We start from the raw sequence: 22035 nt of genomic DNA, 5'->3' as shown, positions 1-22035 counted from the left end.
GTCAGGCTTCACTGAGGAGGCCGAGCAGCATCAAGATACGGCCTTAGGCCTTCCCTTTTCTTTTAATCCAATGATTACTAGAGGTGCAGTAATGGCAATGTGCAGAGTGGAATGCTCCTCCTGCGAGATGTGGGAGATCAGGGGGGAGTCAAATGTCCCTGACATCTTTGTCTGCAGGCAATGTGCCTACCCGCAGCTCCTCTCAGACCGTATGGATCAGTTGGAGCAGCAAAATATATTCACTGAGGAGCATACAGGAGGCAGGAAGTTTTACATATAGGAGTTTCAGGTTCAGCCAGGTAGATGGGTGACCACTAGCAAGGTCAGGCAGACAGTGCACGAGCCACCTATAGCCATTTCTACCTCAAACAAGAATACTGTTTTGGATAGTATTGCAGGGGATGGCTTCACAAGAGAAAGGCATAGCAGCAGCCAGATCCTTGGCACTATGATTGGCTGTGTACAGCAGTGAGGGTTGAAGTGCAGGTGAGTGGTCATAATAGGGCACTCTATAATCAGGGGTGCTTCTGTGGCTGTGAGCAAGGCACCAGGATGGTGTGTTGCCTCCCTGGTGTCAGGGTCAAGAACATCTCTGAGAGACACTGTTCATTCTGAGAGGGAAGGGTGAGAAGCCATATGCATGCCAGGAAGAGAAATGTAAGTTTTCAGTAAATAGCAAGGCCCTTAGGAGCATTGCTGTACAGTGGGATCATGCGGTACAAGTCCACAGCACCCTGAAAGTGGTAACATACGTAGATAAGGTGGTAAAGAAGGTGCACGGCTTGCTTGCCTTCATTGGTTGGGGCATTTAATATTAAAGTTGGCAAGTCATGTTGCAGCTCTATAAAACTTTAGTTAGGCCACATTTGGAGTACTGTGTACAGGTCTTGTCATCAAACTATAGGAAGCACATGCAGGCTTTGGAGAGGGTGTAAAAGAAGTTTACCAGAATGCTGTCTAGATTGGAGTGCATTAGCTATATGGAGAGGTTGGACAAACCAAGGTCATTTTAACTAGAGTCAGAGGAGCGACATGAGAGAAGTATCTAAAATTATGAGAGGCACTGATAGGGTGGATAGTTGCAGTCTTTTTCCCACTGCCTGAGAAGATGGTAGGAGCAAATATGACAGCAACGTTAAGCAGATACAAGAACAGACGGGGAACAAAGCCATACAGGCCATATGCAGGCAGATGAGATTTGTTCAGAATGGCATCATAGTTGGCAGAGACATGGTGGGCCAAAGGGCCTGTTCTTCTGCTGTGCTGTTCTATGCTCTAAGAAATGAAGTGATCTCATTGAAACATATAAAATTTTTAAGGGGTTTGACTGAGTAACTGCTGAGAGGATGTTTCCCCTCACGGAACAGTCTAGGACCAGAGGGCACTGTTTCAGAAAAAAAGGGACACCAATTCTAGATTGAGATGAGGAGGAACTTTTTCTCTCAGGTGGTTGAGAGTCTTTGGAAACCCTTGCCATAGAGACCTGTGGGGGCAAAGTATTTGTGGTTATTTAAGGGTGAAATAAGATTCTTGGTTGGGAATCAAGGATTATGGGTAAAGGGCAGGCAGGTGGATGTGAGACATGCAGTATTAGCTATGATCCTAATGAATGGTGGAGCAGGCTCGAGGGGCCAACAACCTATTCCTATTTTTATTTCTTCCACTCTTATGGACCTTAAGTGGCATGTGTTCAGTTTGCAATGAAAAAATTGTTGGCTTACTCTAGGTGCTCCAGTTTCCTCCCATAAATCAAAGATGTGCAGGTTAGGTGAACTGGCCATGCTAAATAGCCCCAGAGTATTCAGGACTGTGCAGGTTAGGTGCATTTGTCAGGGATAATTATGGATCAATAGGGTAGGGGTCTGGATGGGTTACTCTCCGGGGGGTAGGGGGGTTGTTGTGGACTTGTTGGGCCGAAGGGCCTGTTTCCACACTGTAGGGATTTGAAAATAAAGGGCTGTGCATTATATCTGACAAATGGGCAGCCAAATGTAAGGTGTGACCTGTCAAACATGGAGAGTGTTCTTCTCGATGAAAATTTATTTTATTACTATGATATGTAAATTACTGCTGTAGACATTGTGACTTGATTTTATTTCTCTGTAAGACTCTCATCTTATAAAAGGACATTAGTGTCCACCTTCACTTTAGAAAATGATTTCATGCTGAACCGAGTAATAGTTGCAGTAGGTTAGATGGACTTCAGATTGGTATGACAGGTCGGTGCAACATCGAGGGCTGAAGGGCCTGTACTGCTCTGTAATGTTCTATGTTCTAATTTAGAAATAGCCATCATAAAAACTCTACTATTAAAAGGAGTCCTTTTGGTAACATACTTTATAAAAATTACCCTTGAGGTAATACTGTTCCAGATGTGCTTCCTCGTGATAATCAAAGACTATTAATAGCTAGCATTACCTAGCAAGTAAAAGTACTTTCGAAAAGTTGAGATTTTTACCCAAAATTCTTTAAGTGAGTGACATCGAAAGCTGAGTTGCCAATAATACTCACACTGATGAAAATGTATTGTCCTTGAAGCTGAATTTTCTGAGTAAGAATTGATTCTTACTTTGATAGTTGAATGAATGCCCATCATCGAGAAATAACTTGCCTATGGCTGAGTTCTACAACAGAAGTAAAGAACAGATCAGATGTAAAGCTGAAGAACTGATAACTAATAATTAATACAATTTGCTTCTGGCAGTTTCAATTTGTTTCTCCCTGGTTTACCACTTGTAAAGTCCCAAACGCAGTTCAATTGCATGGGCAGAGAGAGTTATAGGCTGAGAACATAACAAGCTACACCAGATGCCCATTTGCAGCACATCAATTCGTTGACAAAATGCTAATTTGCCATGAATCTTACTTGCTCTGGATCTCCAAACTGCCATATTGAATACAGAGATGATATTGCAAATATTGAGCACATAAACCAAAAGTTTCCTCCAGCAGCAATTCATTTTGCTGAGGATGATAAATAAAAATCTTAACTGGAGAAGAGAATGACTAACATAATTGTAGCTCTAACATCAGGAAGACTAGAAAAAGATCAAAATCAAAATTGAAAAACTAGAAACTGGAAATCTGAAATAAAACAGGAAGTGCTCGTAAATCTCAGAAAGTCAGGCAAGATTTGTGGAGACAGAAACAGTGAGTGTTTTGAAGTTCCACATCAGACTCAAAAGATTAGCTCAGTTTCTCTCTCCTCAGGTAGTGTAAGACCTGCTGAGTTTTTCCAGCACTTTCTGTTTTATATGAGAGATCAAAAACATCTATTTAAATCAATATTATTATCCTGTCTATTTAGAAAAGAACACTTGTTAGTCACAGAAAGGCAAATGATAATCCCACGATGCAAAGTGACTACAATTCTGTCAAGTTCCAATAGTGATTAGATGCCATTATCCTGTAACTTCAAACCTTTCAATGTTCAGGTATTGCAGTCAACAAAAAGAACTCTGTTGTCCTAGCAGGGTCTGGTAACAAAGGAACAGTCATTAAAACTTGTAATATTTGTGGAAGTGCTAATAGCCTAATCTACCTCCTGAAATGAACAATGGACTCTTGATCAGTGAGATAGAAACTAATTGTTCATTTAAATTGATGGGCCCATAACATAATCTTTTTGCATTTGAAAAGTTTTAAAATCATAATGTTCTGGATTCTGAGCAATTTGGTTTTAATATTGAAATGGAGAAGAGCAAGCTGCATTCCTAGGCTGATAGTTAAGTCAGTCTCAAGCTCAAGTTTCCTTGAAACCTAGTTCTGGAAAGATTCTTGTATTCATCTGCAGGACAAACCTCTTCCCTATCTATTGCTGTATCATCCAACTTTAAATAAATCCTGCAACCTCTACTGTCAGTCATGTGGAAATCTCCGAACCTTAACTTCTGAATATGTTTCTAATTGTAAAACTGTTTCCTTTCCTATTTAATTCTACGTGCCTGTGTCCGTTTGCTGTGCATGTGTGAATTTGCAAAGGTCACCCTGGATGTCACAGGAGCATTACGGTGCAGGAGCAGACTGTTTAGCCTATTGTGACTGCTCCAACTCAGAAAATGAACATCAGTATCTATTGTAATATCTGTCTTTTTGCCATATCCTTGTACATTATTTCTAAACAAATAATTGTCCAATGTTTTCTTGAATGTGTCAACTGAACCTACCACCGCCAGCTGTGTATTCCACTCTATTTGCTGTGTGAAAATATTTGCTCCTGCTGCAGATCCTTTTAAGTCTGTACCTCTTGCTCTTATTCCTTTAAAAAGTGAGAACAACTTCTCCCTATCCAAAACAATCATAATTTTCAAAACCTCTCGCAGATTTCTTCTTAGCATTCTTCTCCCCAAAGAGAACGATTCCAACTTCTCTTCAAAGAGAACAGACCCAATGCTTCAATCTATGATCGTAACTGAAGTTTAGAATGTGAATAAAGGTTAATTTATACTGGAGAATTTGTTGTGAGTCATTTTTAAAATTAGCACTACCAAAAAGAAGTTTTGAAAACACACCAAAGCCTAACTGACATTAAGGACAGAAAATAAGGAGAATAAAAAGAGTTCTGACGGTCTCTGTCCTCTGTCTGTAACATGGCTCGGAGCACAAAGATGCAGCCCGCTACTTACAATGTGGCTTACAGACCAAATATCCAATATCCGACAATCCATTCAAGAGCATTCCAGAGCAGAATTACTGCTTAGCAGAAATCTTGCTGACTACACATGAGATATGAGTGCAGACACAAATACAGACTTCCATCTTAGGATGGCACGATGGCTCAGTGGTTAACGCTGCTGCCTCACAGCACGCAGGTTCAATTCCACACTTGAGCAACTGTCTGTGTGGAGTTTACACATTCTCCCATGTTTGTGTGGGTTTCCTCTGGGTGCTGCGGTTTTCTCCCACAGTCCAAAGAAGTGCAGGTTAGGTGAATTGCCATAATGTTCAGGGGTGTGCAGATTAGGTTGGTTAGCCTCAGCAAATGCAGGGTTACAGGGATAGAGTAGGGGGGACGGTTCTAGGTGGGATGGTCTTCAGATGGTCAGCACAGACTTGCTGGGCTGAATGACCTGTTTCCACACTGCATGGATTCTATGATACCTCTACACAGTTACTGTTTATTAGCTTTTGAGGGATGGTCATACAGCTGTATAACATGGAAACAGATCCTTCAGTCCAGCTTGTCCATGACAATCAGACTTCCTAAATAAATCTAGCCCCATTTTCCAGCATTTGGCCCATTTCCACTAAACCCTTCCTATTCACATACCCATCCAGATGCCTCTTAAATGTTGTAATTGCCCAAAGTTCCAATACAATGCACCACTTATAAAACAGCAATTAGTGCTCCTAGAATTCGAGGAAATCAGCTACAAAACAGTGCAAATAACTCCACCCACTCTGTTGATAAGAATTTATAATATAATATAAACTGGAGAACTGAAGTGAGTCATAACACTGCTGTACATAACTAAAAGGAATTGCCTTGGCTTTTCTCTAAATTAATCAGCTTGGGTGGATTTTCTATTTACGTAGTGCGTCCAGGATTTTTGCCAAAGTTGCAACAGAATCAGAAGGCTTCTCTGCAGAACTTTTTAGGGTAGAGATCAAAAATGTTAAGAGTAAATTTTGACATTCCAGTGAAGTTTCTATCGTTAAGTGGTGGCATTGCTAGGAACTGACATTTAACCAAAATCTCTGCAGCCCACATCATAATCAAGCCTTTCTAGATCAGAATAAGACCATAAGATATAAAAGCACAACTAGGATATTCAGCCCAATCAGTCTGCTCCACCATTCAATGAGATCATGGCTGTTCTGATAATCCTTAACTCCATTTTCCTGTATTTTCCCATATAATCCTGATTCCCTTACTGATTAAAAATCTGTCTACCTCAGCCTTAAATGTATTTAATGATCCAGCTTCAAAAGTCCTCTGTTGTAAAGAATTCCACAGATTCATGAGCTATGGTGGCACAGTGGCTCAGTGGTTAGCACTGCTGCCTCACAGCACCAGGGACCCGGGTTCAATTCCAGCCTTGGGCGACTGTCTGTGTGGAGTTTGCACATTTTCCCCGTGTCTGCGTGGGTTTGGCCATGCTAAGTTTCCCATAGTGTAGGTTATTAGTCAGGGGTAAATATAGGGTTAGGTAATGGGTGGGTTACTCTTCAGAAGATCGGTGTAGAATTGTTGGACTGAAGGGCCTGTTTCCACACTGTAGGTATTCAGTTCTATGAGAGAAGGATTCCTTTTCATTTCTATTTTAAACGTGTGACCCCTTATTCTGAGACCTTCTGTGAAGACTGATGCAGAGTATTTATTCAACTCCTCTGCCACTTGCTAGTTCCCCATCATTATTTCCCCAGCTGCATTCTCTCAAGGACCTGTGTTCACTTTCGCATCTATCTTCCTTCCTAAATATTTAAAAATTTCTTGCTGTTCATCTTGACATTACATGCAAATTTTACCTTTGAAGTTTATTTTCTCCCATTTATGTTTTTGCTGGTTTTTAAAACTCCACAATCCTCTGGCTTACCACTAACCTTGCCCACATTGTATGATTTTTCTTTCAATCTGATATTATCCTCAATTTCCCTGGTTAGCCATTATTGGTTTATCCCCTTCCTGGATTCCTTCTTTCTCACAGGAATATGTCTGAATGTGCTGTCAATGTTTCAGATAAACATCCCTTTCAGCTTCAGTATGAGATTTCCATGCGTTTTGACTCCCATATGCACAACTATGAATATGACCATTCATTTGATTTACTTATCTTGACATGTTCATGGTAACATCCCAAAAATACAATATACAGAGCAGAAACAGCCATTACCTCAGAATCCAGTGCAATATATAAAGCATAGGAAACCATCTCCATAGCCTTTGTGGACCTCAACACTTGTGTCTTCCTGGGGATGATGGTGCCTCCACGCTGATAAATGGGTATCTGCAATGAAACTGGTTATTGCAAAAAAATTGTAGAAAAACAAAACCCGACTGGTATTGGTGGGTGGGGGGGGTGGGGATCGCCATTGCAGAAAACATGATCTTTTTCGTCTTCCCTGATTCTTCACTTTATTACAGGACAAATTACAGGGTTCAAACCAAGACTGTATCCATTTGATTCAAGTTAAGGGACAAGAATAGGACCTATAGTACATGCTGAGGAAAAAGAAGAGGGAGGAAATCTGTAGGTACACTGCAAAGAAATACAGAAATGATCGAGCAGTGGTAGTAGAGGATTTAAATTACTCTAATGTAGATTAGGAAGGAAATGGTGGAAAATAGTAAAGTAAAATAGTTACGAATTCCCTAAAATACTTACAGGAGAATTTTGCTGAATGAGTATTATTTTAGCTTAATAAGTAGTGAAGTATTGCTAGATCTAGTGCTGGAATGAAGAACCTGGAATGTGTTCCAAGACAAGAATATCTGGATAATAGTGATCAGGCTATTATTAGGTTTAAAGTGGTTACAGAAAGGGATAAGAAAAAAAATAAAGCTGAAGGAAAATTTTCAGTGATATTAAAATACCATCAGCCATAGTTGGACCGGAAACAGAAACTAGCCATCATTCTAAATCATTGGTGGGAAAATACTTGGATGTATTTTTAAGGATAAAATTAATTCTCACACGGATGAAAGGTAAGCCTTGTCTGATTACTCTGATAAAGTAACAGAGTTGATAAGATTAGTTCCAAAGACATTTTTTGGGGGGCTAAATTAGATAAGGATGCACAATTAACCCATAAGTATTGAGTGAAATGCAGGTAACATGCCAGCTTTTCAGTTGGCTGCACTGACTATGCGCAAAGGGAAGAAGCATTGTGGCTCAGGAGATGCTGGGGATTACGCAGAATGTGTAGTTGCTATGTTTTGCAGAACAAAGGAATGACAAAATATGGGAGATCATTGGGTCAGCTGCTACACTGGAAATCTTAGCTGAGACTGAGAGAAAGAGAGGTGTCGTCTATGAAGGGGTCCAGAAACCCTTTGGACATGTGCAAAACTCAGCTGGAGTAGATATTGAAGACGTTCAGTGGCACTGAAGATTTGTATTACCTGCCATAAAATGTTTAATTATCTCACAAGACCAATTAACATTAATGAGCCTACCTTCAATCCCATATACATCCAAATGTGCCACTACCCTCAAATTCTGTCTAATTCACCAATTTTCCTTTTTATCCACAAGCATTTCTACAAACTAGCAATCATTTATAGCTTTGCCTCATACCTTTAGCAATTCCACCAGCTTCACAGGTTATACATACAGCCATTTATTCAACAGTGGCAGCTGCATATGCAAAATGCACAACACACACTGATACATTACACTCTCTTGCAAGACAAGGTGGCAACTCTTGAAGGCGGCAATGGCTGAGGTCATGAACTCTGGCAGAGCTGAAACCAATGAAGGTGGTGCTATCCTCATACCTAGTCCTTCTTCTCACATTCCAGTTTCCTAACAAATCATAATCTGTTTTGATTTATAAACTACACAAGTACCCATCACTTACATTTGGCCCCTCATCATAGTTTTTTTTAGATACCTGAAAGGGAACCTGGCCAGTGGAGGGAACACCAACACAATTCTTGTCAGCTCAGACAGTGACACTGTGCATATGTATGAAGAGAAATCTGAGGTGGGATCAGCACATAGTAAGACGCTATGGCGTTAACATTCTGAAGGCAGAAACAGTAAAGGTGTCAAACTCAGCGAAAGGTGAAATCAAACACCAATTCCACTGCAGGTGACTGAGATGAGGATTTCAAAGGTAGTGACAGAAAATCACTGATGGGTAGGCACAACATAATGTCTGGTGTAATGGGAAGCCTGTCAGATAGCCACTGCTCAATGCTAAGGACCAAATTAGCACAGAGCTTGTTACAAAGTTTGGTGTCCATCCTTCCCAGTGTGGAAATGGTGGCTAATTTTGTTCAGACATTTGTAGGCCCAACCATGATACAGCATTTGATGGCCAATATCCCAACTTCCATTTTAGCATGAGTAGCAGCCACCAAGGTCTGGGTGCTGCTGAAAGCTCAGACTGCTGACGTGCAAGTTCAGCTTGAGGCAATGGAAGCACAGAGTGCTGCCATCATGGCTGTAGATTACTCTGAAAAAAAAGGGGTTTCTATGTATCATAGGTATCTAGTATTCTGCCTTCCATAGGCTTGTGAGGTTCTGTTCAAGACTAGGAGGATCCAGAAGTACAAATAATCATCAATTTTATTGCTTTTACAGTAATTCCTTACTCTTAGTTTAGATTAGATTAGATTAGATTAGACTTACAGTGTGGAAACAGGCCCTTCGGCCCAACAAGTCCACACCGACCCGCCGAAGCGCAACCCACCCATACCCCTACATTTACCCCTTACCTAACACTAGGGGCAATTTAGCTTGGCCAATTCACCTGACCCGCACATCTTTGGACTGTGGGAGGAAACCGGAGCACCCGGAGGAAACCCACGCAGACACGGGGAGAACGTGCAAACTCCACACAGTCAGTCGCCTGAGTCGGGAATTGAACCCGGGTCTACAGGCGCTGTGAGGCAGCAGTGCTAACCACTGTGCCACCGTGCCGCCCATAGTTGTGGCTGCGTTTGGTGTCAGACCTCAGTGAGGACATCTGATTGAATTACGGACATTGTTCTTCACTGAGATTCCCACAGGAAAACTGCTCCCTGAAGACCCAGGGTGGATATGTCTTTCTGCTGAGAATCTTTCTTTCTCTTTTGTTTTCATAGCTTGTCTTGTTCTGTATGTCATTGATTCATAGAGATGTACAGCATAGAAACAGACCTTTCAGTCCAACTCGTCTACACCAACGTGATATCCTAAATTAGTCTAGTCCCATTTGGCAGCATTTGGCTCATATCGCTCTAATTCCTTCCAATCATATATCTATCTAGATTCCTTTTAAATGTTGTAATTGTACAAGCCTCCACCACCTCCTCTCGCAGCTCATTCCAGAGATAAACACCCCCATCTGAAAACATTGCCCTTACATCCATTTTATATTTTTCTCCTATCACTTTAAACCTATACCCTCTCGTTTTTGACTCGGTTACCCTGGGGAAATACCTTGTCTATTTACCCTACTCCATGCCCCTCATGATTTTATGAATCTCAATAATGTCACCTTTCAACCGCTGATGCTCTAAGGAAAATCGATCCAGCCTGTCCAGCCTCTCCGTATCGTTCAAACCCTCCAACCCCTGCAACATCCTTGTAAATCTTTTCTGAACTTTTCAAGATTCAGAACATCTTTCCTGCAGCAGGAGATCAGAAGTGATGCAGTGTTCCAAAAGAGGCCAAACCAACAGCCTGTGTAGTTGCAACATGACCTCCCAACTGCTATACTCAATGTACTGTCAAATAAAGACAAGTGTACCAAAACCTTCTTCACCACCCTGTCTACCTGTGACTCCACTTTCAAGGAGCCTGCACCCCAAGATCTCTTTGTTTGGCAACACTTCCCAGGACCTTACCATTAAGTGTATAAGTCCTGCCTGATCTGTCTATCCAAAATGCAGCACCTCATATTTATCTAAATTAAACTCCATCCGCCACTCCTTGGTCCATTTACCTATTTGATTAAGATCCTCTTGTACTTTGAGGTAACCTTCTTTGCTCTCCATTACATCACCAAATTTGGCGACATCTGCAAACTTACTAACCATACCTCCTATATTCACATCCAAATAATTTATATAAATGACAAAAAGCAGTGGAACCAGCACCAATCCTTGTGGCACACAGGTCACTAGCCTCCAGTCTGAAAAGCAATCCTCCATCACCACCTTCAAGCCAATTATGTATCCAAATTGCTTCCTCTGCCTGTGTTCCATGATCTAACTTTGATAACCAATCGACCTTGATGAACCTTGTTGAACATATTGCTGAAGTGCAATGGACAATGTCCACTGCTCTGCCTTCATCAATCTTCTTTGTCACTTCTCCAAAAAGCTCAATCAAGTTAGCGAGACATGATTCCCATGCACAAAGCCTTGCTGACTATTCCTAATCAGTTCATGCCTTTCCAAATACATGTAAGTCCTCTCCCTCAGAATCCTCTGCAACAACTTACTCACCACTGACATCAGGCTCACCAGTCTATAGTTCCCTGGCTTTTCTTTATCATCTTTCTGAAATAATGGCATCATGTTAGCCAACCTCCAGTCTTCCAGCATCTCACTTGTGGCTACTAATGTTCTGGCTTCTCACCCGTGTGCTCATTCTCCCAGTTGTGCCATGTTGCATGTATACCTATGAAAAAAAATTGCTCATTGATGTCTCTGCCTATAAAATCTGTGCCTGTGTGCTTCTCTCTCACTTCATCTGACAAAGGGGCAACACTCTGAAAGCTTGTGATTTCAAATTAACCTGTTGGACTATGATCTGGTATCATCTGACTTCTGACCTTGGCAAAAGTGAGGAATGCAGATGCTGGAGAACAGAGTCGAGAGTGTGGTGCTGGAAAAGCACAGCAGGTCAGGCAGCATCTGAGGAGGCAGGAGAGTCGATATTTTGGGCAAAAGCCCTTCATCAGGAATGACTTCTGACCTTGCCCACCCCAGTCCAACACCAGCACCTTCAAGTTATGAGAAAATTGTTCATGCAGTAAACTTCAACTTAGGGAAAAGTCTTTTGTGTACTTGCTTCCACCACTACCTCTTGCAGCCCATTCCAGGCACTCACCATCCTATGTGTGAAAAATTGCCTCTCTGGACCTTTTTGTATCTCTCCCTGTCATCTTAGACCTGTGCCCCTACCATGGGGGAAAGCTGTTCGCTGACTACCTTATCTGTGCCTTTCATACTTTTATAGACCTCTATAAAGGTCATCCCTCGGTCTCCTATGCTCCAGGGAAAAGGGTCCCAGCCTATTCAAGCTCTCCTTATAACAAACGTTCCAGTACAGGTAGCATCCTAGTAAATCTTTTCTGCACTCTTTCTAGTTTAATAACATCCCTTCTATAGTAGGGCAACCAGAACTGCAGACAGTGCTCCAAATGTGGCCTCACCAATATCTTATACAGCTGCATCTCCTATAATCAATGTTCTGACCAATGAAAGCTAGCATACCAAAAGCCTTCTTCACCGCCCTATCTACCTATGACTCCATCTTCAAGGAGCTATGAACCTGTAACCAAAGATCTCTTTGTTCTGTAATACTCCCTAGGGCCCTACCATTGACTATAAGTCCTACCCTTGTTTGCATTGCCAAAATGCAACACCTTGCATTTATTTAAATTAAACTCCATCTGCTATTCCTCAGTCCCACTGGCCCTGTTGATCAAGATCTCGCTGAATTTCCAGATAATCTTCTGCACCCTCGACTATACCACAAGTCTTGGTGTCATCCGCAAGCTTACTAACCATACCTCCTAAATTCTCATCCAAATCATTTATATAAATGATGAATAACAGTGGACCCAGAAACCATCCCTGCAGCACATCATTGGTCACAGGCCTCCAGTCTGAAAAACAACCTTCTACCATTACCCTCTGCCTTCTACTGTCAAGCCAATTTTGTATCCAATTGGCTAGCTCTCCCTGAATCCTGTGAGATTTAACCTTACTCAACAACCTACCGGGCATTACCTTGCTAAAGTCCATGGAAACAGCATCTACTGTACTGCCTTCATCTACTTTCTGGGTCACCCTTTCAAAAAATGCAATTAAATTTGTGAGACGGGGTTTCCCATGTGCAAAGGCAACTATCTCAAATGAGTCCTTGCCTCTCCAAATGCACATAGATCCTATCTACCCTCTAACAACTTCCCCACAATGGAGGCAAGGCTCACTGGTCTGCAGTTCTCAGGCATTTCCCTGCAGCCTTCCTTAAATAACGGCCCAGCATTAGGCACCCTTCAATGTTCAAGCCCGTCACCCATGGGTGTCAATTATATAAATATCTCCACTAAGGGCCCTGCAACGTTCTTCCTCGCCTACCACAAAGTCCTGGGATACGTTTCATCAAGTCTTAGGGATCTTTCCTTGTTCTGATCACAATTCAGTGGCCCTGCTAGATGATAACATCCATCAGCTTTTTAAAAATTTCTCCCAATCTTCATAGTAATTGAGGTGTAGAGAAATGTAGCTGCAAATTTGTGCACATGTAGTGGTGAAATATGTAAGCAAATAATCTACATTACTTCAGCAGGTCTGGCAGCATCTGTGGAGAGAAATCAGAATGAACATTTCATTTTGAGTGACCCTTCCTCTGAACTGATGGTAGCTAAGAAAATGCTTGGTTTATATGCAGAAGATAGGGTTAAGAGAGGGGGTAAGGAGTAAAGGATAGGTGGGAATAGAGCCCAAAGAGAGAGAGAAATGAACAGTTAGACACACAAAGGAGTGAGTAAGTTTCTGGCTGAAAGAGTGAATAAGCTATTATAATGAGGATTATTAGAGGCTAACAATGGGTTGTGTGTAATAGCAGATTATACGATAACAATGCATGGTGCGTGGGGATTTGGGTAAAGACACGGGAGAGCTCAAAACCTCAAGTTACTGAACTCGACATTGAGTCCAGAAGGCTGCAGGGTCCCTAAGCGAGGTGTTGCTCTTCCAGCTTGCACTGAGCTTCAGTGGAGCACTGCAGCAAACCTGAGACAGGGACGTTGGATAAGGAATATGGTGCTGCGTTGAAGTAGCAGGCAACTGGAAGCTCAGGGATTTCTTTGCCGACAGAGTGTTTTTAACCTCCATTGGTTGTTGGCCAGCTAATGGAGATCTGACTGCTGCTTCAAAACATCGCTGTGGGACTTACTGTACCCAAGTTGGAGGGTGAGAGAGGTCCCCATCCAAAAGATAGTCCCTCCAACAGAGCATCACTTCATCACCTCACTCAATCTAGAGGAAGGCCGAGATTTCCACTGAATTGTAGAGTCTGCCTGATGTGACGGAGCTAGCACAGTGGGTAGCACGGTGGCTCAGTGGTTAGCATTACAGCCTCACAGCACCAGCGTCCCAGGTTCGATTCCAGCCTCAGGTGACTGTCTGTGTGGAGTTTGCGCATTCTCCCTGTGTCTGTGTGCTGCGTGGGTTTCCTCCCACAGTCCAAAAATGTGCAGGTTAGGTGAATTGGCCATGCTAAATTGCACGTAGCATTAGGTGTAGGGGAATGGGTGGGTTGCGCTTCGGCGGATCGGTGTGGACTTGTTGAGCCGAAGGGCCTGTTTCCACACTGTAAGTAATCTAATCTAATACAATCTAGCCTGAAAGTGCAACTGCCTCTCCAAACCTGACATTTCCTATTTATAAAATTATGAGGGGCATGGATTGGGTCTTTTCCCTGGGGTGGGGCAATCCAGAACTAGAGAACATAGGTTTAGGATGAGAGGGGAAAGATATAAAATGGGCCTTTGGGGCAACTTTTTCACGCAGAGGGTGGTCCGTGTATGGAATGAGTTGCCAAAAGAAGTGGCAAAGACTGGTACAATTGCAACATTTAAAAGGCAGCTGGATGGGTATATGAATAGGAAGGGTTTAGAGGGATATAGGCCAGGTGCTGGAAAATGGGACTAGATTCAGTTAGGATATCTGGTCAGCATGGATGTGTTGGACTGAAGGGTCTGTTTTTGTGAAGTACATCTCCATGACTATGACTTTATGAACTACTGGTTTAAAGATATGACACTGTATGAGAACAGAATGCTGAGAGAAATCTGTGACAGAATCAGGTGACTAGTTCAGTGACGTCCGCATGACCCAGTGGCATTAATACTGGATTGTCAATCCAGAGACCTAGGTAATGTTCTAGATTTGAATCAAGATTAGATTTTTCGGACAAAAACCGTGCTCCTTGGATGTTGCCTGACTTGCTGTGTTTTTCCAGCACACTCTAATCTTGAAGCTAATTTCCAGCATCTGCAGTACCCACTTCTGCCAGTGTTCTGGGTTTGAATCCTGCCTTAGCAGATGATGGAATTAAGAGTGTAATGATGATCATGAATCTATTGTCAATTGTCAGAATGACTCAACTGGTTTACTAATTTAAGGAAGGAAACTGCCATCATTATCTAGTCTGGACTACACGTGACTCTGGACCACAGCAATGTGGCTGATTCTGAACTGCCCTCTGGGAAATTAGGGACGTGGAATAAATGCTAACCTAGCCAGTGATATCCTCAGCCTGTGAATGAATTATAAGAAACCAGCCAATCCACACTCTCTTATCATATAATGTAAGATGCTGTTTTTCCTTTACTTTGGCATTGAGAATTGCCCTAATGAATGCAACACAAAAATGTCTATTGTCAGTAATACACTAGCTAAAAATTTTGATTATCCCTTTAAAATAGTGTTGATGATATTGTCTTTTCTTAATATGGATTCAGTTGTGGGAGAATCAGAGAAGAGACTGAGGGAGCTCTGAGCTTGAAATGGCAATGTGGCATCGAGTCAACATTGCATGTTGATAGGGGTCATGAATGGTCAGCTCTGAATAGTTTGGGTGGATGCTATCTAACAAGTTTACCAAGATGGCATGCAAAACAACTCACAGCAGAAATATGTGCACATGCATCAGAAGCTATTTTAGTCCCAGACAGCACCCAAACAGTGGGTATGATTGAATTAAATGTAATCCTAATAGACTTGTAAAAGAAATTTGATAAAGGCTTATTAAAAATAGAAGCACATCATCTCAAAGAGACAGCAGTAACTTGGGTAGTAACTAGTAAAGGTTAAGAAGGCGAAAATTATTTTTCCTGATTGGAGAGATGTATGCAATGGGGTCCTCTAGGAGTTACATATAAATAAATTTGACTTGTGCACAGTGTAATTTTGAAGTCTAATTATGATTCAAAACTCTCCAATGTAGTAAATAGCATGACAGCAGCAAACTTCAGGAGAATATCCAGGCATTGGTGAAAATGTGCAGGCACACAACAGATGAAATTTAATGCAGGCAAAAATAAAGTGAAGAATTTAAGAACAACAACATGTAGTAGCAGTGTTAACTCATGATATTAATTTGAGGGAATACCATGAACAAAGGAATGTGGAGATACATATGCTCATATATTTTAAGATAGCTGAAAAATGAAGAAGTAGTTATAAAAATGTTTATGTTGCAAATATGGGTATTGTCAAAAAAAAGGGAGCCATCCAGAAACTTTAGAAACCAAGGAAAAACATAAATGGGAATATTAAGTACAACTCTAGATACTTTAGAGAAGATATCAAGGTTTTGGAGAGGACTTGGAAGAGGTTTGCTAACACAATACCAGATTAAAGATTTTCAGTTATGGAGAGTTTGGAAAAGCTTATATTATCCTTATAGCAGAAAGTATTAAGGGCAGGCCTATTAGAGGTATTCAATATAAGGAAACCTACATCCCCTGGAAAGTGGGTTGATAACCAAATTAAAATAATTAGCAAAATAACTAGAAGGAGTGGAGGAAAATGACTTTAATACTGAAATCTGTTAAGTTGTTAAGTATATTCATTAAAAGAGTGGAAAAGTGTGGCGCTGGAAAGGCACAGCAGATCAGGGAGCATCCGAGGAGCAGGAGAATCGACCTTTCCGCCTTAAACCATTCCTGATGAAGGGCTTATGCACAAAACATCAATTCTCATGCTCCTCAGATGCTGCCTGACCTGCTGTGCCTTTCCAGCGCCACATTTTTCCAGTCTAATCTCCAGCATCTGCAGTCCTCACTTTCTCCAAGTCACAAAAAGAGTAGTCAATTTAAATTCCACTGAACTTTCCCAAAAGTTATTGGGCACATACTTGAAGAGAACTAAAATTACACAGTAATGGGGAAAAAGCTGTGGTGTGGGCACTTTCAGAGATGCAACACAGGCAAGGCAGATGAAATCGTCTCCCTTCTGCTTTTCGATTCTGTGATGTTCTGTATTAGTGCTCAATGTGTACGCATATACACCATCTTCAGCTGCTTTATCAATAACCTTCCCTCCATCGTAATATTAGTTATGGGAACACTCACTGATGATTGCACAATATTCAGTAACATTTGTGACTTCTGAGATATTGAAGCAGTCTAGTCTATATGCAGGAGGACCTGGAGAACATTCAGGCTTGGGCTGATAAATAGGGAGCATGATTTCTGCTGCACACATTTGGCAATGGCCATCTCCAGCACAAAAGAATTAATGACTAGATTAATCTCCTTGACATTCAATTATCTTACTATGGTTGAATCCCCTAGTATCAACACTGTTGGGAGTTACCAGAAACTGAAATGAACCAACCATATAGACACTTTGATTACAAGAGCAGATCAGAATTTGGGACTCTGTGAAAAATCACTCATCTCCTGATTCTTCAAGACTTGCCCAAAGGCACAAGTCAGGAGTGTGATGGGATACTCTTCACTTGTCTGGATTAGTGCAGTTCCAACAACATTCAAGAAGCTCAACACTATCCAAAATAAAATCAGCTTCTTGGTTGACACCTGACCTACCATTTTCAATGTACACTCTTTCACCATGAACCCAGTGTAAGCAGTGGCACCAAGATGCACTGCAGCAATTCAGCAAGGCTGCTCTGCAGCACCTTCCAAACAAATGACCTCTGCCAACTAGAAAGACAAGGACAGAATGTGTATGGGAACACCACCACCTGCAGGTTTCACTCCAAGTCACAATCCATTCCAACTCGTCCTTCACATGTCATTGGATGAAAATCCTGGAACTCTGTTCCTAACAGCACGTGGACCTACACTACATGGACTGTAGCAGTTTAAGAATTTCACTCACCACAAACCTTCTCAAGGGCAACTTGAGATGACCTAATACTGACCTAGCTAACAACATCTGCATCCTCTGAAAATTTAATAAAAACTTTTAGATTGTAAATGATACCACAAACAGCAATGTATAAAGTTAAGAAAAACATGGGGCGGCATGGTAGCTCAGTGGCTAGCATTGCTGCCTCACCGCGCCAGAGACTTGGGTTTGATTTCAGCCTTGGGCGACTGTCCGTGTGGAGTGTGCACATTCTCCCCTTATTTGCATGGGTTTCTTTCAGGTGTTCCAGTTTCCCCCACACTCCAAATATTTCCATTTCCCAGTGTGTCTCTCTGACAAATATGGTTGATAAGGTCATAATTTAACGTTAATTTATGCAATGGGGTTCCACATTTGTTAGAGACTTAACCAAAACCTCAATTTCTTTAGTCATCCAGCATTCCCTATACCTACCAGCCTTTCTTTTCACCCCAACAGGAAAGTATATTCCTGTTAAGGTGAAAGGGAAGGCTGGTCGGTATAGGGAATGCTGGATGAAGAAAGAAATTCAGGTTTTGTTTAAGAAAAAGAAGGAACGATATATCAGGTATAGACAGGATAGATCAAGTGAATCCTTAGAAGAATGCAAAGGCAGTAGGAGTATACTTAAGAGAGAAATCAGGAGGGCAATAGGGGACATGAGATAGCTTTGGCAAATAGAGTTAAGGAGAATCCAAAGAGTTTTTACAAATATATTAAGGACAAAAGGGTAGGTAGGAACAGAATAGGGCCCTTCAGGATCAGCAAGGTGGCCTTTGTGTGGAGCCGCAGAAAATGGGAGAGATACTAAACAAGTATTTTGCATCAATATTTACTATGGAAAAGGACATGGAAAACATAGAATGTAGGGAAATAGACGGTGACATCTTGAAAAATGTCCGTATTACAGAGGAGGAAGTGCAGGATGTCTTGAAACGCATAAAAGTGGATAAATCCCCAGGACTTTATCAGGTGTACCCTAGAACTCTGTGGGAAGCTAGGGAAGTGAACGCTGGGCCTCTTGCTGAGATATTTGTATCATCGATAGTCACAGGTGTGGTGCCAGAAGACTGGAGGTTGGCTAACATAGTGCCACTGTTTAAGAAGGGTGGTAAGGACAAGCCACAGAACTACTGACCAATGAGCCTGACGTCGGTGGCGGGCAAGTTGTTGGAAGGAATCCTGAGGGACAGGATGTACATGTATTTGGAAAGGCAAGGACTGATTAGGGATAGTCAACATGACTTTGTGCGTGAGAAATCATGTCTCACAAGCTTGATTGAGTTTTTTGAAGATGTAACAAAGAGGACTGATGAGGGCAGAATGGTAGACGTCATCTATATGGACTTCAGTAAAGCATTCGACAAGGTTCCCCATGGGAGACTGGTTAGCAAGGTTAGATCTCATGGAATACAGGGAGAACTAGCCATTTGGATACAGAACTGGCTCAAAGGTAGAAGACAGAGGGTGGTAGTGGAGAGCTGTTTTTCAGACTGGAGGCCTGTGACCAGTGGAATGCCACAGAGACCGGTGCTGGTTCCACTATTTTTTGTCATTTATATAAATGATTGGGATGTGAACATAAGAGGTATAGTTAGTAAGTTTGCAGATGACACCAAAATTGGAGTTGTAGTGGACGGCGAAGATGGTTATCACAGAGTACAATGGGATCTTGATCAGATAGGCCAATGGGCTGAGAAGTGGCAGATGGAGTTTAATTTAAATAAATGCGAAGTGCTGCTTTTTGGGAAAGCAAATCTTAGCAGGATTTATACACTTAATGGTAACGTCCTCCAGAGTGTTAATGAACAAAGAGACCTTGGAGGGCAGGTTCATAGCTCCTTGAAAGTGGAGTCGCAGGTAGATGGTAGAGTGAAGAAGGCATTCAGTATGTTTTCCTTTATTGGTCAGAGTATTGAGTACAGGGGTTGGGGGGGGGGTCATGTTGCGTCTGTACAGGACATTAGTTAGGCTACTATTGAAATACTGTGTGCAATTCTGGTCTCCTTCCTGTCGGAAAGATGTTGTGAAACTTGAAATGGTTCAGAAAAGATATACAAGGATGTTGCCAGGGTTGGAGGATTTCAACTTTAGGGAGAAGTTGAGTAGGCTGAGGCTGTTTTCCCTGGAGTGTCAGAGGCTGAGGAGTGACCTTATAGAGGTTTACAAAATCATGAGGGGCATGGATAGGATAAATAGATAAAGTTTTTTCCTGGGAATGGGGGAGTCCAGAACTAGAGGGCATAGGTTTAGGGTGAGAGGGGAAAGATATTAAAGAGGCCTAACGGGCAACTTTTTCACGCAGAGGGTGGTACGTGTATGGAATGAGCTGCCAGAGGAAGTGGTGAAGGCTAGTACAATTGCAACCTTTAAAAGGCATCTGGGTGGATATTTAATAGGAAGGGTGTGAAGGGATATGGACCAGGTGTTGGCAGGTGGGACCAAATTGGGTTGGGATATCTGGTCGGCATGGACGAGTTGGACCAAAGGACCTGTTTCCGTGCTGTACATCTCTATGACTAAAGTAATGAGTAATCTCCTCTGTTAGCTTCCCATATTCACATTGAGCATGACACTTGCAGGCAGCTAACAGAGGAAATGCTCTTCTCATTATTTTGTGTTGATTGTGAACTCAGTCCATATGGGTGCAAGAGCAGAGTTCAGCCCAGTGCAGTACTTCCCCATGATTTATTAGTTTCTATTGCTGATCATTGTGGTTAAATTCAATGTTGAAAATATCTTCTCTCTAATCCAAAAAACGTTCCACTAAATTGCAGGATTAAACTAAATGGATACTTACACTATCGAGGGTTACAGAAACACGCAGAATCTGCTCACCATCAAACCGCTGTAATGTTCTGAGATAGTACCATAGCTTCAGGAAAAAGCAAAAGCAAACAGAAGCTGTGACAAAAATAATGTTGCAGTTAACAAAAACATATTCAATACAAAATCATGGGCCAAGCTACAGTAGGAGGAGGACAACAGTTGTGAATAAACAGGACCTGGAAAAAGAACTTGGAAGCTGTGAAGAGGTGATGGGAAGATGACTGAAGGTGTGGTGGAAGAACTATCAAAGGAGTTTGGAGGTGATGTGGAGTATGGCAAAGTATAAATTTGGTGACTGAGGATGAGCTGGACAAGGTGGGCACGGTGGCACAGTGGTTAGCACTGCTGCCTCACAGCGCCAGGGACCTGGGTTCAATTCCCGCCTCAGGCGACTGACTGTGTGGAGTTTGCATGTTCTCCCCGTGTCTGCGTGGGTTTTCTCCGGGTGCTCCGGTTTCCTCCCACAATCCAAAGATGTGCGGGGCAGGTGAATTGGCCATGCTAAATTGCCCGTAGTGTTAGGTAAGGGGTATATGTAGGGGTATGAGTGGGTTGCGCTTCGGCGGGTCGGTGTGGACTTGTTGCGCCAAAGGGCCTGTTTCCACACTGTAAGTAATCTAAGTAATCTAAGGTGGAGGAGGTGGGTGAAGAGATGGTGTCAGTGAAGATGAAATTGAAAATGCAGATCTTTAAGTAGGTGAGCAAAGATGAGGTTGATAAGATGAGTTTTGAGGTTGGTATTTTGTGTCATCTTGTCTTAACTCCTCAAAATCCCAATAGGTTCTTGGAGTGTGGTGCTGGGAACACAAACAAGAGGAAGTTCAAGTGATGAAAAGAAAAAAATAACAAGGCTGGGAAGACATAACAGGTGATTTACACTTGGCACATAGGCTATGATATTTCATCTGCATATGTTTCATCAGACCATCATATCCAAGATATCCCAATTTAGCTCTTCACTTTACAACAGCTGACTGATCAAATCGGATGCCCTGGATATTGAGCTACACATTACTGGTAAAAGTATTAGTAGGATATTTGCAAAAATTTAATGATAGCTGGATTCAGATGGCATTGATAACCTGGGTTTATGTTATTGTGGCACCTAAGATTTCAATATGATGAGCAGAAATTCGATGCTCATCATCAGTTGGAAGTGAACTGCCTGTTATTTTGATATCAGCAAAACATAAATTTCTTGGAAAATCATATCTACATGCTGCCTGAAATAGTCTTGAAAGGGACTGCTGTAGGTTACCAACAGGATCATAATTTTCTAAAATACAAAAATTTTCTGTAGATCAATGGTGCAGCAGTAATTTTCTTGGCTCTAGATTAAAATCACTGGTCACTGTGGTCCAACATTTATCTTGTGTCTCAGTTCCCCCAAATTCACTGTCATACTTGTAGATTGCTTCTCCTTTTCAATTGTGCACCCCACCCCCCCCAGCAATCATTCT

The 22035-nt window shown here is 41.9% G+C and overlaps 1 protein-coding gene across 1 annotated transcript in view; it reads right to left on the bottom strand.

The window, feature by feature from the left end:
- The window catches only part of LOC132818041 (neutral alpha-glucosidase C-like), a 125201-nt gene that overhangs the window by 8930 nt on the left and 94236 nt on the right, over nt 1–22035 (bottom strand). Inside the window, exons 20-22 of the mRNA XM_060828649.1 lie at nt 20547–20621; nt 6834–6947; nt 2512–2624 (exon numbers count right to left, since the gene is read on the bottom strand). Coding sequence (XP_060684632.1) covers nt 2512–2624; nt 6834–6947; nt 20547–20621 — 302 coding nt within the window. The remainder of the gene's footprint in view (nt 1–2511; nt 2625–6833; nt 6948–20546; nt 20622–22035) is intronic.

The sequence above is a fragment of the Hemiscyllium ocellatum genome, chromosome 8 (genome assembly GCF_020745735.1).
Source record: "Hemiscyllium ocellatum isolate sHemOce1 chromosome 8, sHemOce1.pat.X.cur, whole genome shotgun sequence".
NCBI classification, from domain to species: Eukaryota; Metazoa; Chordata; class Chondrichthyes; order Orectolobiformes; family Hemiscylliidae; genus Hemiscyllium; species Hemiscyllium ocellatum.
This window is presented reverse-complemented; position numbering and strand designations above follow the sequence as displayed.